This window comes from Magnolia sinica, chromosome 13 (genome assembly GCF_029962835.1).
Source record: "Magnolia sinica isolate HGM2019 chromosome 13, MsV1, whole genome shotgun sequence".
Classification (NCBI taxonomy): domain Eukaryota; kingdom Viridiplantae; phylum Streptophyta; class Magnoliopsida; order Magnoliales; family Magnoliaceae; genus Magnolia; species Magnolia sinica.
Genome location: NC_080585.1, coordinates 32,599,948 through 32,620,393, shown reverse-complemented (window position 1 = coordinate 32,620,393; position 20,446 = coordinate 32,599,948). Strand labels below are relative to the sequence as shown.

The 20,446-nt window shown below is 40.7% G+C and overlaps 1 protein-coding gene across 1 annotated transcript in view; it reads right to left on the bottom strand.

The window, feature by feature from the left end:
* Window positions 1–1,464: 1,464 nt before the first annotated feature.
* The window catches only part of LOC131223481 (disease resistance protein At4g27190-like), a 51,521-nt gene continuing 32,539 nt past the window's right edge, over window positions 1,465–20,446 (bottom strand). The window contains exon 5 of the mRNA XM_058218917.1: window positions 1,465–3,074. Within this exon, the coding sequence (XP_058074900.1) occupies window positions 1,674–3,071 (1,398 nt within the window). The 5' untranslated portion in view covers window positions 3,072–3,074 and the 3' untranslated portion in view covers window positions 1,465–1,673. The remainder of the gene's footprint in view (window positions 3,075–20,446) is intronic.

The following is a 20,446-nucleotide window of genomic DNA, read 5'->3' as shown; positions in this document are numbered from 1 at the left end:
TACATGCTCCATTCCTCCACATCTCCACACTTGTATTTCTTCCAGTGAATTCCAATCCAGTTGCAACAGGGGATCAGTCTCTCCTCCACATATGCGCACCAATTTCGGTAGATATCTTAAGTCTAGAGTTCTTAGTTTAGGTAGGAGACCCTCATTATCCACCACATCTGAAATGATCTCCTCCACTCCTTCGCAATATGACACGTTGAGTTGGTAAAGGTTAGGGAGCCCACCCTTCATCTGCATCGCCGACACAACGCTCTTCTTCAAGCCATAGCAACCCCAAACATCCAGAGTAGCGAGATTTTGGAGATTCAGCACTAACCCCATCGGCCAAATACTTGTCATGCTCGTGAGTTTTGAAAGATGTAAGGTTCTGAGTTCGGAGAGCACATCATTGCGTTGCTCCACCGTGGGTGGTCCATCAAATAAATGCTCCATTCCTCCACAATCAGATACATGGACATGGGTTAAATTATCCATTCCTTGCAATAAAACGAATGGAAGTAGATGCTTTAGTTCAGGACATTCATACACTTCCACCTCCTTAAGGTTATGAAATAAAAGGGTGGGAAGCAATCCCTCTTCATACTTAGTCACGACTTTCTTTAGATTTGGCAGCTTTCTTAACTCTAAACTCTGTAGATTACCGAATGCATTTTTAGGAGACTACTTTGCACTGACAACAAATTCCACGTCATCACATCCATAAACTGTAAGAGATTTCAAACTTGAGAATCCTCCACCTCGATTAAGTGCCTCTTGACCCTTGCATTCTCTTAACTTTAAATGAGTGGTCTGTGGTAAAAGCATTAGAGCCCATTCGGGGATGAGACTACAACCAACAATCTCCATGTATCTCAACCCATCGGGGTTTTTGGGATAATCACGGCGTACACGACCATAACAAGGCCTTGGGCATATGCAGAAGCAAAAGTTCTTCAACTTTGTCGGATGTTTAATCAGAGGATAGTCTCTAGGCAAACGTTCCACTTCCACAATAAAGAGATGTAAATTAGATAACTCTTTCAAAGATGCCACTTCACTCAAAGAGGCATTGCAACTGCTGCTGCTGCTTGCATCTTTTTCTTCTGCCTTCCACTCGTGGAAACTGTTCCACATCTTCAATTCTTCCAGGAGAGTCAACCTTGATATAACACCACTTGGAACAATTTTAAGATTATAAGTATTTGTTAAGTCCAAGCTCCGCAGATTGACCAATTCTCCAATTTCTTTTGGCAACTCCCGTAACCAATAGTTAAATGACAGATCCAGAAATTCAAGCTGCTTCAGTCCCCCAAGTGCTGACAAACAATTCTCTTCTTCAAACATGCAGCTCCTCAGACAAAGGACCCGTAGATTCACCAGGTTTGACAGTACTGGAATCTTACTGATAGCTGTTGTGCTTAGATCCAGAACCCGAAGTTCTTTTGTTGCTTCACCTTGAATTTCAATCGGCTCATTTCCTGGCATCATCAATGTCACCAATTTAGGACAATGCATCCCTTCTGGCAGTTTATTAATCCCACATCGCCAGAGAGAAATCCTCTTGTATTCCTCCCAACTTTTCCCCCGTGGCAAACCTTTCAATCCGATTCTCACAAAAGATTTGCAGTCCTTACATTCTTCTGACGAAATCCAAATGGCAACATCCCTAACAATGTCGTGCATCTTTACATACCCTTCTTTTCACCTGCTAATAACAAACAAGAAGATTTGAGTCCTTCAACCAAAGCGTGCCCTTTATTTAATGCTTCCTCCCAACTTTCAACATCTTCCAAAAAGCCTTCACCCTTCCACAATCTAATCATCCAGTCCACATGAATATCATAATCTTCAGGAAACAGGCAGCAGAATAAGAAAGCTGGTTTTAGCTGAGGTCGCAAATGGTCGTAGCTAATTTTGATAGAATGGTATACCCCATTCTCCATGCCTTTGATATCGCTTGGCACAGATTTCTTCAGCTGTGACAGTGCATTATCCCATTCCTTAGGATTTCTCCTACCTCTTAGTGCCCGTCCAAGTGTGATAATTGCTAGGGGAAGACCGCCACATTCCTTTAAAACCTCCTTCGCCTTGCTTTGCAAGGAAGAGTTATCTACAACAGCACCTGCTTTTTCTTTGAATAGTTTCCACGATTCCTCTTCTGAGAGCACTTTTACTTGAATGTCAACTTGGCTTTCCATTCCTTGACACACATCTTCATTACGCGTTGTGAATATGATTTTACAACCTTCAAGGCTGTTAGTAGAGGGAATTCCTACATCAGCCAAATCAAGTCGCTCCCACAAATCATCCAATATGATGAGAAATTTCTCCTCTTGCATCAATCTAGTCCTCAGATCACTTGCTCGTGAGGACTCGGACGTCCCATCCAGGAGTGTGAAACCCAATCTCTTCGCAATGTCTCCCTGGATCCTTTTGATATCCACGTTCTCTGAAACAATCACCATTATGACTTTATTGAATTGTTGTGTCCCTTGCAACTCATTGTTCACATTTTTCACGAGGGTAGTTTTGCCCACACCACCCATGCCCCATACTCCAATTATTTTGGTATTTTCATCACTTAAAGCACTCATGACTTTTTGGAGAGATGATTCTACTGATGATAGACCCTGGATTGATGGAGCTTCCTCGTTTATGACGGTCGGAAGGGATGGGGGCATTGTCATCTTCATCTTGTCTTGATTCCCGTCATTATTGAGGCTAAAAATGTTCTCCGTCATCTGTTTCGCCTGCTTGCTTTTACTGTAACGCCATTTCAGATTCAGACAATGTAGACATCCCCTGTTTTCTGCCACTTTTTGCTGTATCGTCTCTGCTTCTTGTATCCTTCCGGCAGCTCGTGTTAGCCATCGCCTAACTTGTGGGGTTTCTTCTTCACCATTGGAGCAACCCGTGCTTACTAATCGATCAATGCGCTCCCTCGTGTCCCTCAGATCTTGTACGCGGACTTCCAGGTTCTTAACATTGTCATTAAAATGCATAAGATAGCCCACATGTTCCTTAAGAGGAGCACATGCGCACTTTCCGATCTCGACTACAGCTGAACCCACCACCTCTTCCATTGCCTATTCAACACAAATAGCATCATAAACAACAAAAATAACAAGAACAAAGAAAAACTGAATTATTTTACAAAATGAGTAGTAATAAAACTTGCTATAGTCAACTAGATTTAACTCAATGACAAGTTAATCATTAAAAAAAACTTAGGATTCAGAAACTACACTGGGCTGACTCCATTTGGGATTGTTTGCCAAACATATTTTATCTAGTGTCCATTGATTGTGGGCGGGAATCCATGGTCAAATTTCATTTCTTAAAAAATGATCTCGTGTGGAAAAATGTAAACATGCATGTAATCTCCATTGCCTCAATGAAAAGTGAGTCGTGTTGTCATTAAAGAGTCAACTCCATTTATGGGAACACATCGCAACTAGTTCTCGAGGCCCTTCCCCCTTAAGCGTTTTACAGAAGAAGCTTATGATATAACGTAGTGTATATGGCCCATTATGATGTACGGCCAACATCCAATCCATCAATAATGAAAAATCAGGTTGATCCAAAACACAAGAGGGTCACAACATAGGGAACAGTTGGGATATATAGGATGCCCACCATTAAAACCACTCAGATTGTGTTTTTGGGAAGCGGATTGGCTGTTGTACCACACACCAGCTACATACCTGCTGTAGGTACGTGTCGTGCGAAGACGAGCATTGACACTCCTGGAGCTCCGAGTTGTACGAACGGTTCAAAGGAGATCAAAGTTACATGGCCCCTCAGTGATATATTTATTATATTTACTATCAGTTTAGAGCATTATAAAAAAACAAATCATATCAAAAGATCATCAGGACGGCACTACAAATAGCAGAGCAGATAATGATTTTCACCATTAAAAAATTCATAGGGCCCACCATAAAGTTTATTTTCCATCTAATCTATTCATAAGGTCACAAAAACTTGAATTAAGAGGAAAAACAAATTTCATATTCATCTAAAATTTTTGTGACCCCATAAAGGATTTCAATGGTAGATGTTCAATCCCCCACTGCCTTTTGTAGTGTGGTCCACTTGATAGTTAGATATGTCTTATTTTTTTTAAGATGAGCTCACTAAATGAATGAACGGTTTGGATATAACACATACCTCGTGATAAGATCCACAAAACTTGCTGACGTCGATAAAGCAGCTATATAAGGGGCGTGAGGTACAACAGCCAATCCGGTTTCGTGTCTCTGGGGCTCAACTTATTGTATAACTTATCGTATATTGGAAGCCGATGTACCACACATCAGCTATATAGCTGTTTTAGGTACGTGTCGCATTAGGTTAGGGTTTAGGTATAGGAACCTTGGATTGGTCCAGGGTTCAGCATCAACGACCCAATTTTCGTGACTTTCAGTCTTACTTTCTATCAGTGGAAAGTTTATATTAAGTGAGCAAAATGACAAATTTGCCCTCTTCGTAAGTGAATAACCATGTTCTCGCTGTATATCCAGAGCCGGTTTGAACTTGTTTACACGGGTTTGGAACGTGTTTGCTTTGCAGTGCGAGTGTGTCGTATTTGGTTGTGATCATGGGGCCCACAGTGTTATTTGTGAAATATCCGAGCCATCCACTATTTCTCTAGTATGATTTTAAGATTTGGGCCCAAAATAATTTAGATCAAAAGCTCAAATGTGCCACAAGGAAAGCAAAAGTGTATATTGAATGCATGCCCTTCAAACCATCATGGGTCATGAATATTTGATGGTTACCTTCAGCCTACCAGGAATGACCTTCTGAAGAGTTAGGAATGCCGTTTCAACAATTTACATGGCCTACAAACATTTAACTTTTAAAAAATAATAATAAATAAATAAAAACCATTAATAGTTTCAATGGTGGTAACAAACCAACTTTTTCTTATCTTGTGATCCACCGGTGCATTGGATTCACTTAGATTTTGAACCAACACCGGCTAAAATTAAAATGGTAGATAGTTTGGATTTACAACAAGAATTACAAAAGTGAGCCTCACTGAGATCAAGGGGTGTTCATAAACACTGGATGGACGACCATCGGAGCTTGGGCGATGTCGTGACATCACAATCGATGGACGACCATCAGAGCTTGGGTCATGTCGTGCTTGAGGCATATTCGCCGGGACATGCGCTGCAGGCAATGTGCGTCCGCACACCAGCGATATTGCTAGTGTGGGTACGTGTCGTGCGAAGACGAGCGTTGCAGCTCCTCGAACTCCCAATTGTACAAACAGTTAAAAGGAGATCAAAGTTACATAGCCCTAACATGATGTATTTATTGTATCCATAGGGTTCATTCATTTTCTGAAATCATTTTAGAGCATGATACCAAAAATGATTCATATCAAAATCTAAGGTAGACCACACCAGAAATAGCAGTGGGATAACGATTCTCATCATTAAAACATTCTTCGGGCTCCCATAACATTTAATTTCCATCCGTTCGCAAGGTCATAAAGACATTAATGTCGCAAGGTCACAAAGACATTGACGAAGAGAAAAAACAAATATCAAATCAATCCAAAACTCCCGTGACGACTGAAAGGCTTTAAATGGTGGTCGTTCAACCCCCACATCTTTTTCCAGTGTGGTTGACTTTATCTTTAGATATGTCTTAATATGAAATGACGGTTGCTATATAACATGATAGGACCCACAGAACTTAGTGACGTCAACACTCGGCCATATGGCTGGAGTGCAGTACACTAACTAATCTGCTTCTGCGGACGTACATTGTCTGGCTGTAAAGCAACTCAATATAATGCAGCCAGACACCCTTTACTAGGGGTGAACATCGAGTTCGGTCACTAGCTGATCTTAGCTCGAACTCGGCTCGATCCGGTCCCTTGAGCAGGACTGGCCAGCTTAGCTCGGTTTGGTTAGTAGCTCGACCAGTTCAACCCAAGTTCACCGTTGCAGCATTTTCACAAGCAACTGGACTGCACCTTCAAAGTCCCACGGTATTTGAGACAACAACAATAGTTTTATAAGTATTTTATCAAACACCTTCTAAGCAACATAAAAATCAAGAAAAAAAGGATGTTAGTTTCATATACATACCTTCCTTGCCACTAGCCACACTTCTTTGGGTCATTTCATCAAACACTTGGTGAGCAACATCAATAACAAAGTCACTGAGTCACTGAACTGGTTCGATCCGAGTTCGATTTAAGTTGGGTTCGATCTGAGTCGAGTCGAGCTGGGGCCGGCTCGAACTCAGCTTAAGCTCACTTTTAAGAAAAAAAAAAAATCAGCTCGACTCGGCTCGAACTCAGCTTCGAACCGAGTCAAATCAAGCTTTTTCGAGTCGAGTCGAGCAAGCTAACCGAGCTAGTTCAGTTCATGTACACCTCTACCCTTTACTGAGATAGCTATACATTGCTTGGTTGTAAAGCAATTCAATGATGCAGCGGCCCTCTTATGTAGCTAAAGAGACTCGATACGGGATACAGTGGTGCTTAGATATGACCATGATTTTAAAACCTGTTTTTGTCTTTAGTATTGATGTTATCGCCCCAATATCAGGATTTTTCAAGCCCATATGAACCTATACAACCATATCATTCATGTGTGATACGCATACATATCAGGTGATGTACCAATTTCAGATGACAAGTCAAACCATGGCCAGGAAATTAGATGCTAATTTACTTATCAGCTTAATTTCAGTTGGTGCAGGTTAGACCACCATTCAGTGATCCAAAACGTCCATAGTGTAGACTAGCCTAATTGTTTTTTGGCCCAATGGTCGAGAATATCAGCGTCTGACACTTTAGCATGTTAGTTAAACAACCATCTAAATGAATATTGTTGATGCAGTTTTTCAATATATCCTTCTTAGACTCTTGTATACTTGCACAAGAAACAAATAAGGAAGACCCTAGCTAATGCAGGGGACCCTCCAATGCCAATGTCAGGGATTTAGGTCTTTGTAGAAACGGTCTTGATAGATAGGGTTATCAATGCATACCTTTCACGATTCGTGGAGCCTCTATTTATAATAGAGGGGATATCTCAACGTAGAGGGATCCTTATCCCTATTTGGTAGGTGTGTGTTGTAGTTGAGTTGGAATTCCTAACAGACCGGGATCTTCGGGATGCTACACTTATCTCTCTGGGATCCTTGGAGAATACTTCAGACCGTTCCCTTGGATAAGGTCGCACTACAAGAAATTGGCCTTTTACAGATGAACTTATTTCCACATATGACTTTTCCCGACGAAATCATATTTCGTCGGCAAAAGATTCCCGCCATGACCAAATATGTTCCCGCCACCATTTACAATGATGACGTAGAAACTTTTCCCGATGACATTATGTATCGTCGGTGAAAACTATTTTCCCGACGATTATTTCGTCGGTAAATGTAATTTTTCCTGACAAACCAAATAATTTGTCAGCAAAAGATCCCTTGGTGTCCTTTCCGATGACGGAGAGGCTATTTTTACCGACGTTATAAAATATCGTCGGTAAAGGAACTTTTTACTGACGAAAAAAATCGTCGGTAAAGGAACTTTTTACCGATGAAATAGACACATCGTCGGACAAAATGAACGGTGGACATATTATTTCACTTTGTGTGGTTGATCATAAATGTTGATTTGTAATTTTTATTTTTGGTGTAGCTAATAAGTATATTTAAAAATACATGTACAGGGTGGATGGGGTTGATAGAGCACGGGTGGGCCCAAATATTTTTTAAGCATTTTACCAACGAATTGTGAAAAGTATTACCAACGAAAAGTTTCGTCGGTAATAATGATATGTTTTAACTCGAACCGACTCTAGCACCCATCTCTCTCTCTCTCTCTCTCTCTCTCTCTCTCTCTCTCTCTCTCTCTTCTTACCCTACCCCCCTCTCCCGCCCGAACGAGTGTTGCTACCTGCCCAACGTCCCTATTTCTGTCAGCCTAAACCCGAACGAGCGCTGCTGCCTACCCGACGTCCCTATTCCGGTCACCTTAAACCCTAACTCGCTATTGCGTGCCCGATGCCTAATCATCTCCCTCTCCATCTCTCTCGTCTCAAATCTCTCTTACGTTGGTCGAAAAGGTATTTTATTTCGTTCTTATGATTTCAGTCTTTTTGAAATGGGGGTAAATTAATTTTCGTTTGGATGCCCTTAAATAGTTTAGGGCCTGTTTGGATGCTTGTAAGTTGGGTTAGTGGGAAGTGACTTACAGGGAAGTCACTTGCAGGTACTGTTTGGGGGAAGAAATTCACATGTAAGTGAGCCATGCATGTACGTATACATGGATTGCCTACTGACGCTGCCAGTAGCTAGTGCTCTATGGACCCCGCCATGATTTATGTGTTTTATCCATTGTGTCCATCTAGTTTTAAAGACCATTTCAGGGCGTGATCCCGAAAAATAAGACATCCAAATATCTAAGTCAATTACACAACAAACAGTGCTGATTGAACCCCAGGTTTAAAAGCTTCCTAGGTTCCAGTGAATGTTTATTTTTCATCCAATCTGTTAATTAGGTTACAAAGACTTAGATGACAGAAAAAAAAATAAATAAATAAATACAAATATCAACTTTATCCAAAAATTTTATGGCCCCAAGAAGTTTTTAACTGTGGTTGCTCAATCACCAATGTTTGCTATGGTGTGGTTCAATTGAGATTTAGATCTATCTAATTTTTGGCCTCCAGCCATAAATTGATCGGTAAAAGATGCTGCCAATAGCAATGTGGCTACTTAGACGTTGCTCCATGGGGCCCCACCATGATATATGTGCTTTATCCATGCTGTCCATGTACTTTAAAAGATAATTTTTGGACATGATTTCGAAAATGAGACATATCCATATTCAAGTGGACCACACCACAAGAAAACAATGAAGATTGAACACTCACCATTAAAATCTTCCTAGGGTCCACCGGAATATTTATTTTCCATCCAACTTGTTGATTAGGTCACAAAGACCTGGATGAAAGGAAAATACAAATATCATCTTCATCGAAAACTTCGGCGGCCCACAGAAAGTTTTTACTAGTAGGTGTTTAATCACCACTGTTTCTTGTGGTGTGGTCTAAACAAGATTTGGATCTGGCTAATTTTTGGGCTCATGTCATTAAATGATCTATAAAAAATAGATGTACGGCATGGATAAATCACGTACATCATGTTAAGGCCCACATAGCCTCAATTTCCATCTTATAAAGAAATTGGAGAGCTTTAGATTGAGTGCACTCTATTGGCACCGGTACCACTCGAGCGTACTGCCTAAGAGATGAGGCCTCCAAAGTTATTTTGAAGCCTCAAGAAGTCACCATGAATTGAGTCCTTGGTCCATCCTAACCTAGCTGTGAAGTAATATTAATAGTATACTAACGACTGTAACATAATATTAATAATTTAATATAGGGTAATAGAGGCCAAGGCATTGCATTCGTTCCTAGCATTAGGCCCAAACATGGCCACGATTAACTCTCAGGATTGAAAATCTAGGCTAGTTTCAGTCGGTGGAGATAAAGACTTTCCCTAAAACCAGTTCAATGCTAGTTGGACCAGCTACCCTAGCTTTCCATGAAACACGATGCCGTTGTTGCTTATCAATGGACTGAACGGGTTAAGTACTCGTCCTTGCATCCGATAGGGTTGTCAACGGCCGGGTTGGCCCATGACTGACAAAAAACTCTAGCCTGAACCAGAAAGAAATTTTGAAAAGTAAAGCCTCACACCATGATCTTTTTAGGAGCCCAATATGATGTGTATGTAGGATCTACTCTGACCATTAGATGTGTAATCCAATGTTAGGCTAATTAAGGGTGAAAAAGTCAGGCTTAGCCATGATTCAGGTGGTCCACAGCAAAAGAAACGGTAGTAAGAGAGATCCATTCTTAATTATTATAGATATCACTATGATGATTATATAAAATATACTCCAACCATTAGATTCCAAATTAATATTTAGTAATGGGGCCGAAAAATCAGACCTATATATCCCTGATTTAGGTGGGTCAGACCAAGGGAAATAATCCAGAGGGTGAGCCTTGCCCTGTGCATTCTTTCCAATCATGTGATCCACTTGAATTATGAATGAGGTTGATTTTGAGGCCATGGATTTAACAGGGTGTGACATACCCAATAGATAGAGTAGATTTTACATCAAACACCAAGGTGGAGCTCACCAAGCCACCAACCCCTTTCTCAAAAAGTGTGAAATAATCCCTGCCTGAAATGTTCACTATAAAATAACTCTTAGAATGATGCCCTTTATTCTTTAGAAGGCCCACCTTAATGTGTAGGTGAAATCCTCTCCGACTATTAGATGTATAATCCTACATTAGGTAGATGAACAAAAAACCAGGCTGACTTATGATTTGGGTTGGCCATACCAAGGGAAAAAGTTGGGAAAGAAATGTTCGCCATTGATATTTACATGGCCCACTCTAATGATAATATAAGATCCTTTAAAATCCTTAGATACCACACCAGACTTAGGCCTAGGGCGCAAACATCAGCTCCATCTATTATTTAGATGGGACATACCAAGGAAAGTAGTTTGAAGGGTGAGCATTCCCCTGTACACTATATATAATCGTGTGGTCCACTTGAAATATGGATAGGATTGAATTTTTATTCTTCGACCTAACATGGGTTGAAAATTTTGATGGTCGGCATGGATTTTAAATAAACACCATGGTGGGACCCATATAAGTTGGCAATCCCTTCTCTTCTTCCCATTTATTAACATTTTTTTTTTACACACTACAACTACTCAAACCCATGACCTCAGTGTTAAAACCCACAGGCTTTACCACTGATCCATGAGTAGGGTCCCCCATTTATTATCATTAAGCCTTGGAAGTCGAATGAAGGAGACCCGGACTAGGTGAGATATCAGTAACAACTAAGTAGGTGAGGCCTTGACTGTGGCGCCCATCTTGATGTATATGTTGTATATCCAGTCATCCATCCATTTTGTCGGTTCATTTTAAGGTATTTTAAGGTATAGTCCAAAACATAAGCTAGATCCAAATCTCAAGTTGACCACACAATAAGGATTAACTACCACCATTAAAAACTTATCAGGGCTACAAAAGTTTTGGATCAAGCTGCTATTTGTGTTTTCCATTCATCCATGTCTACATGACCTTATAAACAGGTTAGATGTCAAATAAACATCATAGTGGACCTTAGAAATTTTTAATCGTGGATGTTTAATCAGCACTATTTTCGTCTGGTGTGGTCCACCTGAGATTTGGATCTGTCACATTTTTTGGACCATGCCTTAAAATGAGCTAGAAAAATGGATGGACGATGTCGATATACAACACATAAATTGAGGTGAGCTCCACGGTTAGGGCCTCACCCACTATGATCTTCCCCCTGCCCCACCTGATCTGCACTCTCCAAGGGACGTTTGTAAACCCTAACAGGCCGGGCTGGACCGACGAGCTTTTGGACTTCTTAATCCAAACCTGGCCGGTTTATAAACAGGCTTCAAATTTAAGCTTGAGCCCGACCCTCAGGCCTCATACTCCACAACCCATACCTAGCCCAATGTTGGACAAGCCTAACCCAGCCATTTGATACAACTATGTTGAGGTATGGAGCCAGCATACCAGAGCTCTGCTCGACCAGTCGAGTGGGCTGCTTAACTGGTTGAGTGGCCTGCTCGACCAGTTGAGGGCATGCTTGACTCAAAGTCCATCGAGCGGGTTTTTTGGGGCTCAACCAGTCGAGGGTCCGCTCGACCAGTCGAGGGTTACACAGATTTTACACGGACTGCGTAAATTTGAGGCGGTTTCGCAAGAGCAGGGAATGGAAGTTGCGTAAGCTATAAATATGGGTTCTTAGGGCTATTCTAGGGTATTTTAAGGTATATGCAAAAGGGTTTTTTTATATACATCCAAAGAGAAAGGGGCTATCTCTGTGCATGGGAGCATTGAGAAGGTTAATATATTGCTTGTAACTTCGTTTTCTTCATAGTGGAAGTTTGCACCCGTGGTTTTTTTTACCGTTGTTGGGGTTTTTCCACATATATTCTGTTTTGCGGTTTGTTGGTATGTTTACATTCCACTTATAAATTATATTTCTTCTTGTTTATCATTTATGGGTGGGATCGGATCACAGGCAAAACTACCAGGAAACTTCCAGGGGCTGGAGGTGAGAAGTCACTTCCCTATAAGTGACTTACAGGCCAACGGTCTGATTTTTTAAACAAGGGGAAGAGCGGGAAAACACACCTCCATTACTGAAAAGCTCTGGCCATTGAAGAAGCTCCACTACTCTCTCTCTCTCTCTCTCTCTCTCTCTCTCTCTCTCTGCAATGGCGTTGTGCGCCTCCTTTTCTCCCTCTCTGCAATTAGTATTTCTGTGCGCCCATCTCTCTTCCCCTCTCTTGTTCTTTGCATGCAGTTAGGGTTGTCATTTTCCTTTTCATTTATTCGAATCGAAGGATTTAGTTAGGCTGTGACAGTGGGGCCCACCGTAATTTGTGTTTTATTTTGGTATATCTATGCCATCTATCAGTTTTGCCAGCTCATTTTTGGGCCTAAGCCCAAACATGAAGTATATCCAAATTTTAGTTGGGTCACACCACAAGAAATGATGGTGATTGAATGTCCACCATTAAAGATCCCCACCGTCCGGTCTATTGAGGTGGACCATTTTTATTTATTTTAAATTTTTTTATTTAATTATTTTAATGGATCCTATAAATATGGAGGTGGGCATATAAATATCACAGCGGGCCCTAGTAAGGTTTCAATGGTGGGAGTTCCAATCCCATCCATTTGCATGCACACTTTTTTTTTTTAATTTGCGTTTGCGTCGGATGTAACAATCTGTAAATTTAAAATGGGTGTATGTAAATCAATGATAGTGTGCATAAACATCAATTCCCTAGATAGAACGATCCATCTAAACCGCACTGTTTGATTTGAACTACTTGTATGTTGTATATGCCATTTCATAGTAATTTCTCAGTATTAAACACTAATTCCCTAGATAGAATGATCCATCTAAATTGGACCGTTTGATTTGAACTACTTGTATGTTGTATATGCAATTAATAAGTAATTTCTCAGTATTAAACATCAATCCCCTAGATAGAATGATCCATCTAAACTGAACTATTTGATTTGAACTAGTTATAAGTAGCCAATGCAAATTCTAAGTAATTTCTAAGTACCTGAAATGTGTGTTGGACCTACTCGAAAATCTAAACAGATAGACTGTTGAAGTATACAACTGCAACTTAGAAAACTGAAACTTATAGTGATCTAAAAGCACTGTAGCTTCTTTCAATAATCCGTTTGACAAATGCTTTAGGGATAAAATTACTGTCAATGGGCTGTGTTTGAGCCCGCCAAAATCAAAATTTTGAATAGGATTGGCCCATCAGGCCCAACTCAAACAACTCAAAATCCATGAAGAAGCCAACCTCAAGCTCGTAAATTAGACATCCAAATCCCAACAATTGTATAATTAACTAATTGTATTACATTGCTTGTTTGCTTTTCTCATTATTATGCATTGTTTATAGTTAGCTTAATATGTATCACTTTTTTTTCTTAAATTATTATTGTGACTTGTTAATTTATAGTTGTGACTTGTGAGGTAGTTTTTTCTCAAAAGTCAGGCAGTTTTACTCCTCGGTGGGCCATAATATGCAAAGTGAACTGACAATCAAATGGATGCTTTCTATCCATTCATTTGTTCTATATGCTTTAGCCCACTTTAGTTTTGAAAGAGCATGACCCACCTGATGGAGCATACCCGGATGTGCATCGGAGCAATCCAGATGTTGAGCAGAGGTCCCTGGAAGGTGGGAACCGCTGTTATGACCATGATGAAGCTATCCATTTCCTATGGACAACAATATAGGTGGCTTGGCCATTTGGACAGGCCCATGTTTATGTATTAGCTCAGAATTGATGGAGTAGACCCGGATGTACGTCGGAGTTATCCGGATGTTGAGCGGGGGTCCCTAAAAGGTGAGAACCGCTGTTATGACCATGATGAAGCTGTCCATTTCCTATGGATAATAATATGGGTAGCCTGGCCATTTGGATAAGCCCGTGTTTATGTATTAGCTCGAAATTGATAGAGCAGACCCTAATATAACCCTAAACCTAAACCTACACCTAAACCTATTCTTAAATCTCTAAACCTAAACCTACACCTAAACCTAAATCTATAACCCTAACCTAACCCTAAACCTAAATTCGAAAACCTAAGCCGAAACCCAATCCTGAACCCGAACCCGAATCCGAATCCCTAAACCCTAAACCTAAACCTATTCTCAAATCCCTAAACCTAAACCTACACCTAAACCTAAACCTAAACCTAAACTTAATTCACTTAACTTAAACTTACATGTAAACCCAAACCGATAACCCTAACCTAAACCTATATGTATTTGTGCATGGATGAATAGAAAAAGGAAACAATTTCCTCCCTTAATTTGCCTCTCTTTCTGCAATGGCCTACTAAAGTTTTGAATCAAGTTGAAAGTTGGGTCTTAGGCGTGGGTGCCACATTACATGGACCAGATTTTGGGCCTATGACATATATATATATATATATATATATATATATATATATATCAAAGTAATGCTCACACACAACTAGTTGGACATTACATTTTCATCCAACTAGCTGTGCATTTAATGAAAACTTTCTTCCTAATTAATGTAGATGCTTCCATTGCATGCTAATTACTTTAAACCTAAACCTATTCTCAAATCTCTCTCTCTCTCTCTCTCTCTCTATATATATATATATATATATATATATGTAAAAGTAATGCTCACACACAACTAATTGGACATTACATTTTCATCCAACTAGCTGTGCATTTAATGAAAACTTTCTTCCTAATTAATGTAAATGCTTTCATTACATGCTAATTACTTTAAACCTAAACCTATTCTCAAATCCCTAAACCTAAACCTACACCTGATCCCGACCATGATGAAGCTGTCCATTTCCTATGGATAGAAATATGGGTGGCCTGGCCATTTGGATAGGCCCGTGTTTGTGTGGAGTAGACCCAGATGTGCGTCGGAGCTATCCGTGAGTTAGTTGAGTCTCCAAGACCTAAACCCTAAACCCTAAACCCTAATCCTAAACCCTAAACCTAAAACTAAAACCTAAAACTAAATATCATGGTGGGGACAGTGCCCCCGACCGTTGATTCCTTCCTAGGACCCACCATGATGGTTATTTGAGATCCAACCTATTGGTAAGTTCACACAGACCTAGACCGGAAGAAGGGATAACACAAATATCAGCTTGATCGAAAACTTTTATGGCCCCAATTAGTTTTGAGGTCCACTTGAGCTTTGGATCTACCTCATTCTTCAACTCATGCCCTAAAATGATCTCTTTAAATGGATGGACGGTTGGATACAACATATACATCATGGTGGGATCCAAATCTCCGGTGGACCATAATACAATAAACAATGGTCCATCGTGATTTATGTATTTCATCCACTCCGTTCATCCATTTTAACAGATAATTTTATGTCTTGAGACAATAAATGAAGTATATATATAAAAATCTTAAATGGACCACACGTACAGGAAAGAATGTGAATTGAACTTGTTCCGTTCAAAAATTCTTGGGAGGCCGCGAATGTTTTAGATCAAGCCGATATTTATTTTTTCCCTTCATTAATGTCTGTGTGATCTTGTGAACAAGTTGGGTGATAAATAAACATCACTACAGGCCCTAGAAAGGTTTCAATGATGGAAATCATTATACCCATTGTTTCTTGTGGTATGGTCCATCTAAGTTTTGGTTATGATTGAATTTTAGTTTCAACCCCTTAAATGATCTACAAAAGCAGATGGACGGTGTAGACAAACTACATATATTTACAGTGGGCCCAACTGAGCATACTGAGTAACTTAGGATGCAATCCGATTTCAGGCGTAACTAACTTAGTGGGTTAGGCCTTGACTATGGAACCCAACTCGATCTATGTGTTGTACATCTACGTCATCCATCTGCATTTGTAGTAGCTCATTTTAGAGGATGTCCTAAATTGAGGCACATCTAAAGATCAAGTGTGGATCACACCACAGGAAAACAATGGTGATTGAATGCCCAGTGTTAAAAACTTCGTAGGGCCCACTATAATGTTTATTTAGCATCAAACATGTTGATAAGGTCAAATAGATCCTAAACCTAAGAAGGGAAAACACAAATATCTGATTGATCGAAAAATTTTGTGGCCTTAAGAAGTTTTTAATGGTAGGAGATCAATCCTCACTGTTTTCTTTGGTGAATTCCACTTGAGCTTTAGATCTGTCTCATTCTTTAGTTCATGCCAAACTCGAATTCCTAAACCTAAACCTAAACCTAAACTCGAAAACCTAAACCAAAACCCGATCCCGAACCCAAACCCGAATATGAATCCCTAAACCCTAAGCCTAAACCTAAACCTAAACCTATTCTCAAATCTCTAAACCTAAACCTACACTTAAACCTAAACCTATAACCCTAACCTAAACCTAAAGCTAAACTCAAAAACCTAAACCTAAACCCGATCCTGAACCCGAACCCGAATCCGAATCCAAATCCCTAAACCCTAAACCTAAACCTAAACCTAAACCTATTCTCAAATCCCTAAACCTAAAGCTACACCTAAACCTAAACTTAAACCGAAACTTAATTTACTTAACTTAAACCTACACCTAAACCCAAACCTATAACCCTAACTTAAACTTGAAAACCTAAACCTAAACCCAATTCCGAACTCGAAACCGAACCCGAATTCCTAAACCTAAACTCAAATCTCTAAGCCTAAACCTACACCTAATCCTAAACCTATAACCCTAACCTAAACCTAAACCTAAACTTGAAAACCTAATCCTAAACCTACTCCTGAACCCGAAACCGAACCTGAATTCCTAAACCTAAACTTAAACCTACATGTAATCCTAAACCTATAACCCTAACCTAATCTTAAACTTATTTTCCTAAACTGACTCTAATCTTTTCATTGTAGAGATGTTATGGCAGAGAGAGAGAAGTTCAGTATCTATGGGTCGTCGTCGATGAAATCAAAGAGCAGCTGGAGAGGTAGAGGGAGGAGGAGCAGAGGTGTAAGGAGGAGGAGGAGAGGCGATGGGAGGATCAAGAGAGGAGGATCGAGGAGATGTGGGTGGAGCATGAGCGACGGATGCAGGAGATGTTTAAGGGTCTCATTGCACACTTTACCACTGATGCCCCACCACCTCCGCCTTCATCTTTGTGATTTTTTATTATTTTTTTATGATTTATTTTATATATGAATGTTAAACTCATATGTATTTGTGCGTGGATGAATATTGTGGGTTGTATGTCGATGTGGATAGGATTATTTTATTTTATTTATGATTTATTTTATATACGAATGTTAAATTATATGTATTTATGTGTGGATGAATGTGGGTTGTATATAGATGTGAATAGGATTATTTGTGTATGGATGAATGTGGGTTGTATGTAGATGTGAATAGGATTATTTGTGTATGGATGAATGTGGTTTGTGTTTGGATGGATGTAGTTTGTGTTTGGATGGATGTGGATGTGAATATGATGAAAATGTATTGTAATAGGTGTATATTAGAAATTTTTTCTTGAATTTTGAAAATAAATGAAACCGGGAAGAAACAGACTATTACTGACGAAATATTTTCATTGGTAATAGTAAGTCTAAAACCTATACCGACGAAATCCTTCGTAGGTAAAAATTATTACAAAAATTTATACCAACGATCTATATGAGATATACTGATGAATGATTTCATCGGTAATAGAGGGCTTATGCCGACGAACATACTTGTCAGTATTACTATTTTATCGATGAATGTACTCGTCGGTAATGTCGTTAATCCACAGTTTTACCGACGAAGATATTTGTCGATATAAGTTGTGTTTACTGACGAAATATATTATTTTTTCCTACCAAAAGTAACATGTTTTGCTGAAGATTTTAGTCGTCGGTATTTATTTTATCATTGCCGACGAAGTCATATTTCGTCAGGAAAAGCCTTTAGGCACAGTCTTATTGCAACGATCTTTTCGACGATGGATTTCGTCGATAATAATCATTACCGATGAAAAAAAATAAAATAACGACGAATTATGTCATTGGTAAAAGAACAATTTCCTGTAGTGTCGGACATAGTCTGGTGCTAATAGACTCGTCCGACCTATAGGTAAGGTCGGACGATACAGGTAATGGCGCCTAAAAGATACATTGGCCGAGCTATCGGAAGATCGACATTGTTCTGATGATTAAACCGACCAAGCGAGCTTGTGATGTCCTTGTGATCACTAACTTCAGTACTCTTTAGCTTCTTCACGAGGCCTAATAGCTTTACTAAGCTATTCATTGGGGAAGTTCATTGAGAGTCGTGCTGACCTAAAATGTGCCAACCTATAATGTACCGACCTTAGTTGGCATCGGATGGTTGGCTTTGGTTGGCTTTTTCCTCACCATTAGCCTATTGGGTATTGCTAATTATTGGTACGACCTCATCTTGTGGATCAGCCCATTTTTCCCATAACAGTAAGCCCCACTACTTTTGAGTTGGTAGCACAGACTCGGAAAGTAGGTTAGATTTTCTTAGGTCGGACTATTCAACCGTAAATGTTGAGTATGGTGGCCAGCCCGGGAGTCGAGGCATGTCAGTAATCATGTACGGCGCGATCGAGGTGGCGTGTCGTGGCTCAAGGCCATGTGACCTGTTAGGCTGCCTTTTCGTTACTAGACCAATGAAGAAGCGACACGTCACCATTTCTCGAAAATGGAGTAGGTGACGAGCGGGGTCACGCCATGTGTCGAGACGGGATAGTTGGGGGGCATTTGTACAACCACGTATTGATGAGGGTATTAATGCCCGTCCACGTGTCTTCCCTATATAAGGGAAACCCTAACAAGGGGGGCCGACTCATTTGCCTATCTTCCCTTTTGCCATTTCTTGCTTCCGGCGCACAGCAGCTTTGGAGAAGCGATTTTCGGCTATCTGCTAGCGATTTTAGGTGGTCTACTAATACCTAGTACACCGATGTTGCTACAATCCAATAAGCTTCACTCCCCCTCCCTTTCCCCTTCTTTCCTTTTGGTTTATTTCCAACATTTTCAGGCATGTTGCCATGCTAGAAACGTCAAGTTCTCGGGAGGGAGCCTCTGGTGCTGATAGTGAGATGAGTGAGCTCCGTCCGATGTCTAACCCACCGTCCCCGCTGATGGTGATGAGCGACGTCAAATTCTAAATGTCGCAAACATCGTGGGCGTTGCAGAGGTCTCCAGCAAAGTGTCCGACGAAGGTCGCGAAAGACCAATTCAACGAGGAAGGATTGGTCGGATCTTCTGATGATGGGGACGAGGAAGTAGAAAAGGGCCCCTTAGAATCAGTCCTCGGGGAAGCGGACTTGATGAGGATCAGGGTGGGGTACCACATACCTGATTATGTGGTTCTCTGAGCTCCCTCACTGGGTAAGCTTCCAAACAATCCTCTCGAGGGAGAGGTGGCTATCTTCCAGGTCACTCTCTAGTGCGACCTAAGGCTTCCCCTCTAGAGAATTGTGAGAAAGGTGCTTGCACACCTGAAGATGGCTCTGGGGAAGCTGATTCTAAACGTATGGAGGGCATTAGTCGGCTGTTATGTCCTTTGGTCCGATCTTGAGCAGCCCAAACTCACCGTAGAGGAGTTCATTAATATGTACCAAGCGAAGGTCAACCCTCTTCACGATGGCTGGTATTATTTTTCTTCTCGGAGGGGGACCGGGAAGGGCATGGTAGGGGATGCCCCGACCTCGAAGAAGAATTGATGGTTTTGGGCTTCGGGGAGTTGGAAAATACCGGGACCAATCTCGAGCCGTGCTTGGGTCCCCAATGCCTTCACTATATTAGGTCGGTGTTGTCTGAATTTAGTTTTTTTTTATTTTATTTCTTAGCTCAGCTTTAATGTTCTAACCTGTTCGAGCGTGATTTGTCTTCCTTTTATAGATCTTTCCCAGCCTCGTCCTGAGCTCAGCTCTGAATCTTATGCTCGGATTGTAGGGGCAAGGTCGGTGAGGGTCGAGGAGAGATTGTTGAGAAAGCTCATTCAGCCTGAGCTTTTATTTAAGTTGGGCCTCGATTCTGAGCTAATAGGTATGAATTTTAGAGGACCTTAGTACTTAAAAGATTTGTTAATTGCTAACCTCTTCCTTGCTCTGACTATCATAGAAATGCCTGAAGCTCGACCCACCATCAAGCTTGCTTCGAAACACAAGGCTCCCCTTCCTGGGGAATTAGCTCCGGTACCAAAGAAGGCCAAGTCGAAGACCAAGACGAATGCGACCTCCATGAGCCAAGGGAAGGTCGGTCCCTCAGCCCCTACGATCGTGGAGGTCGAGGATGAGGAAACAGCCTCAAAATCTATCCTCGTTGTTGCTGAGGCGGCGATC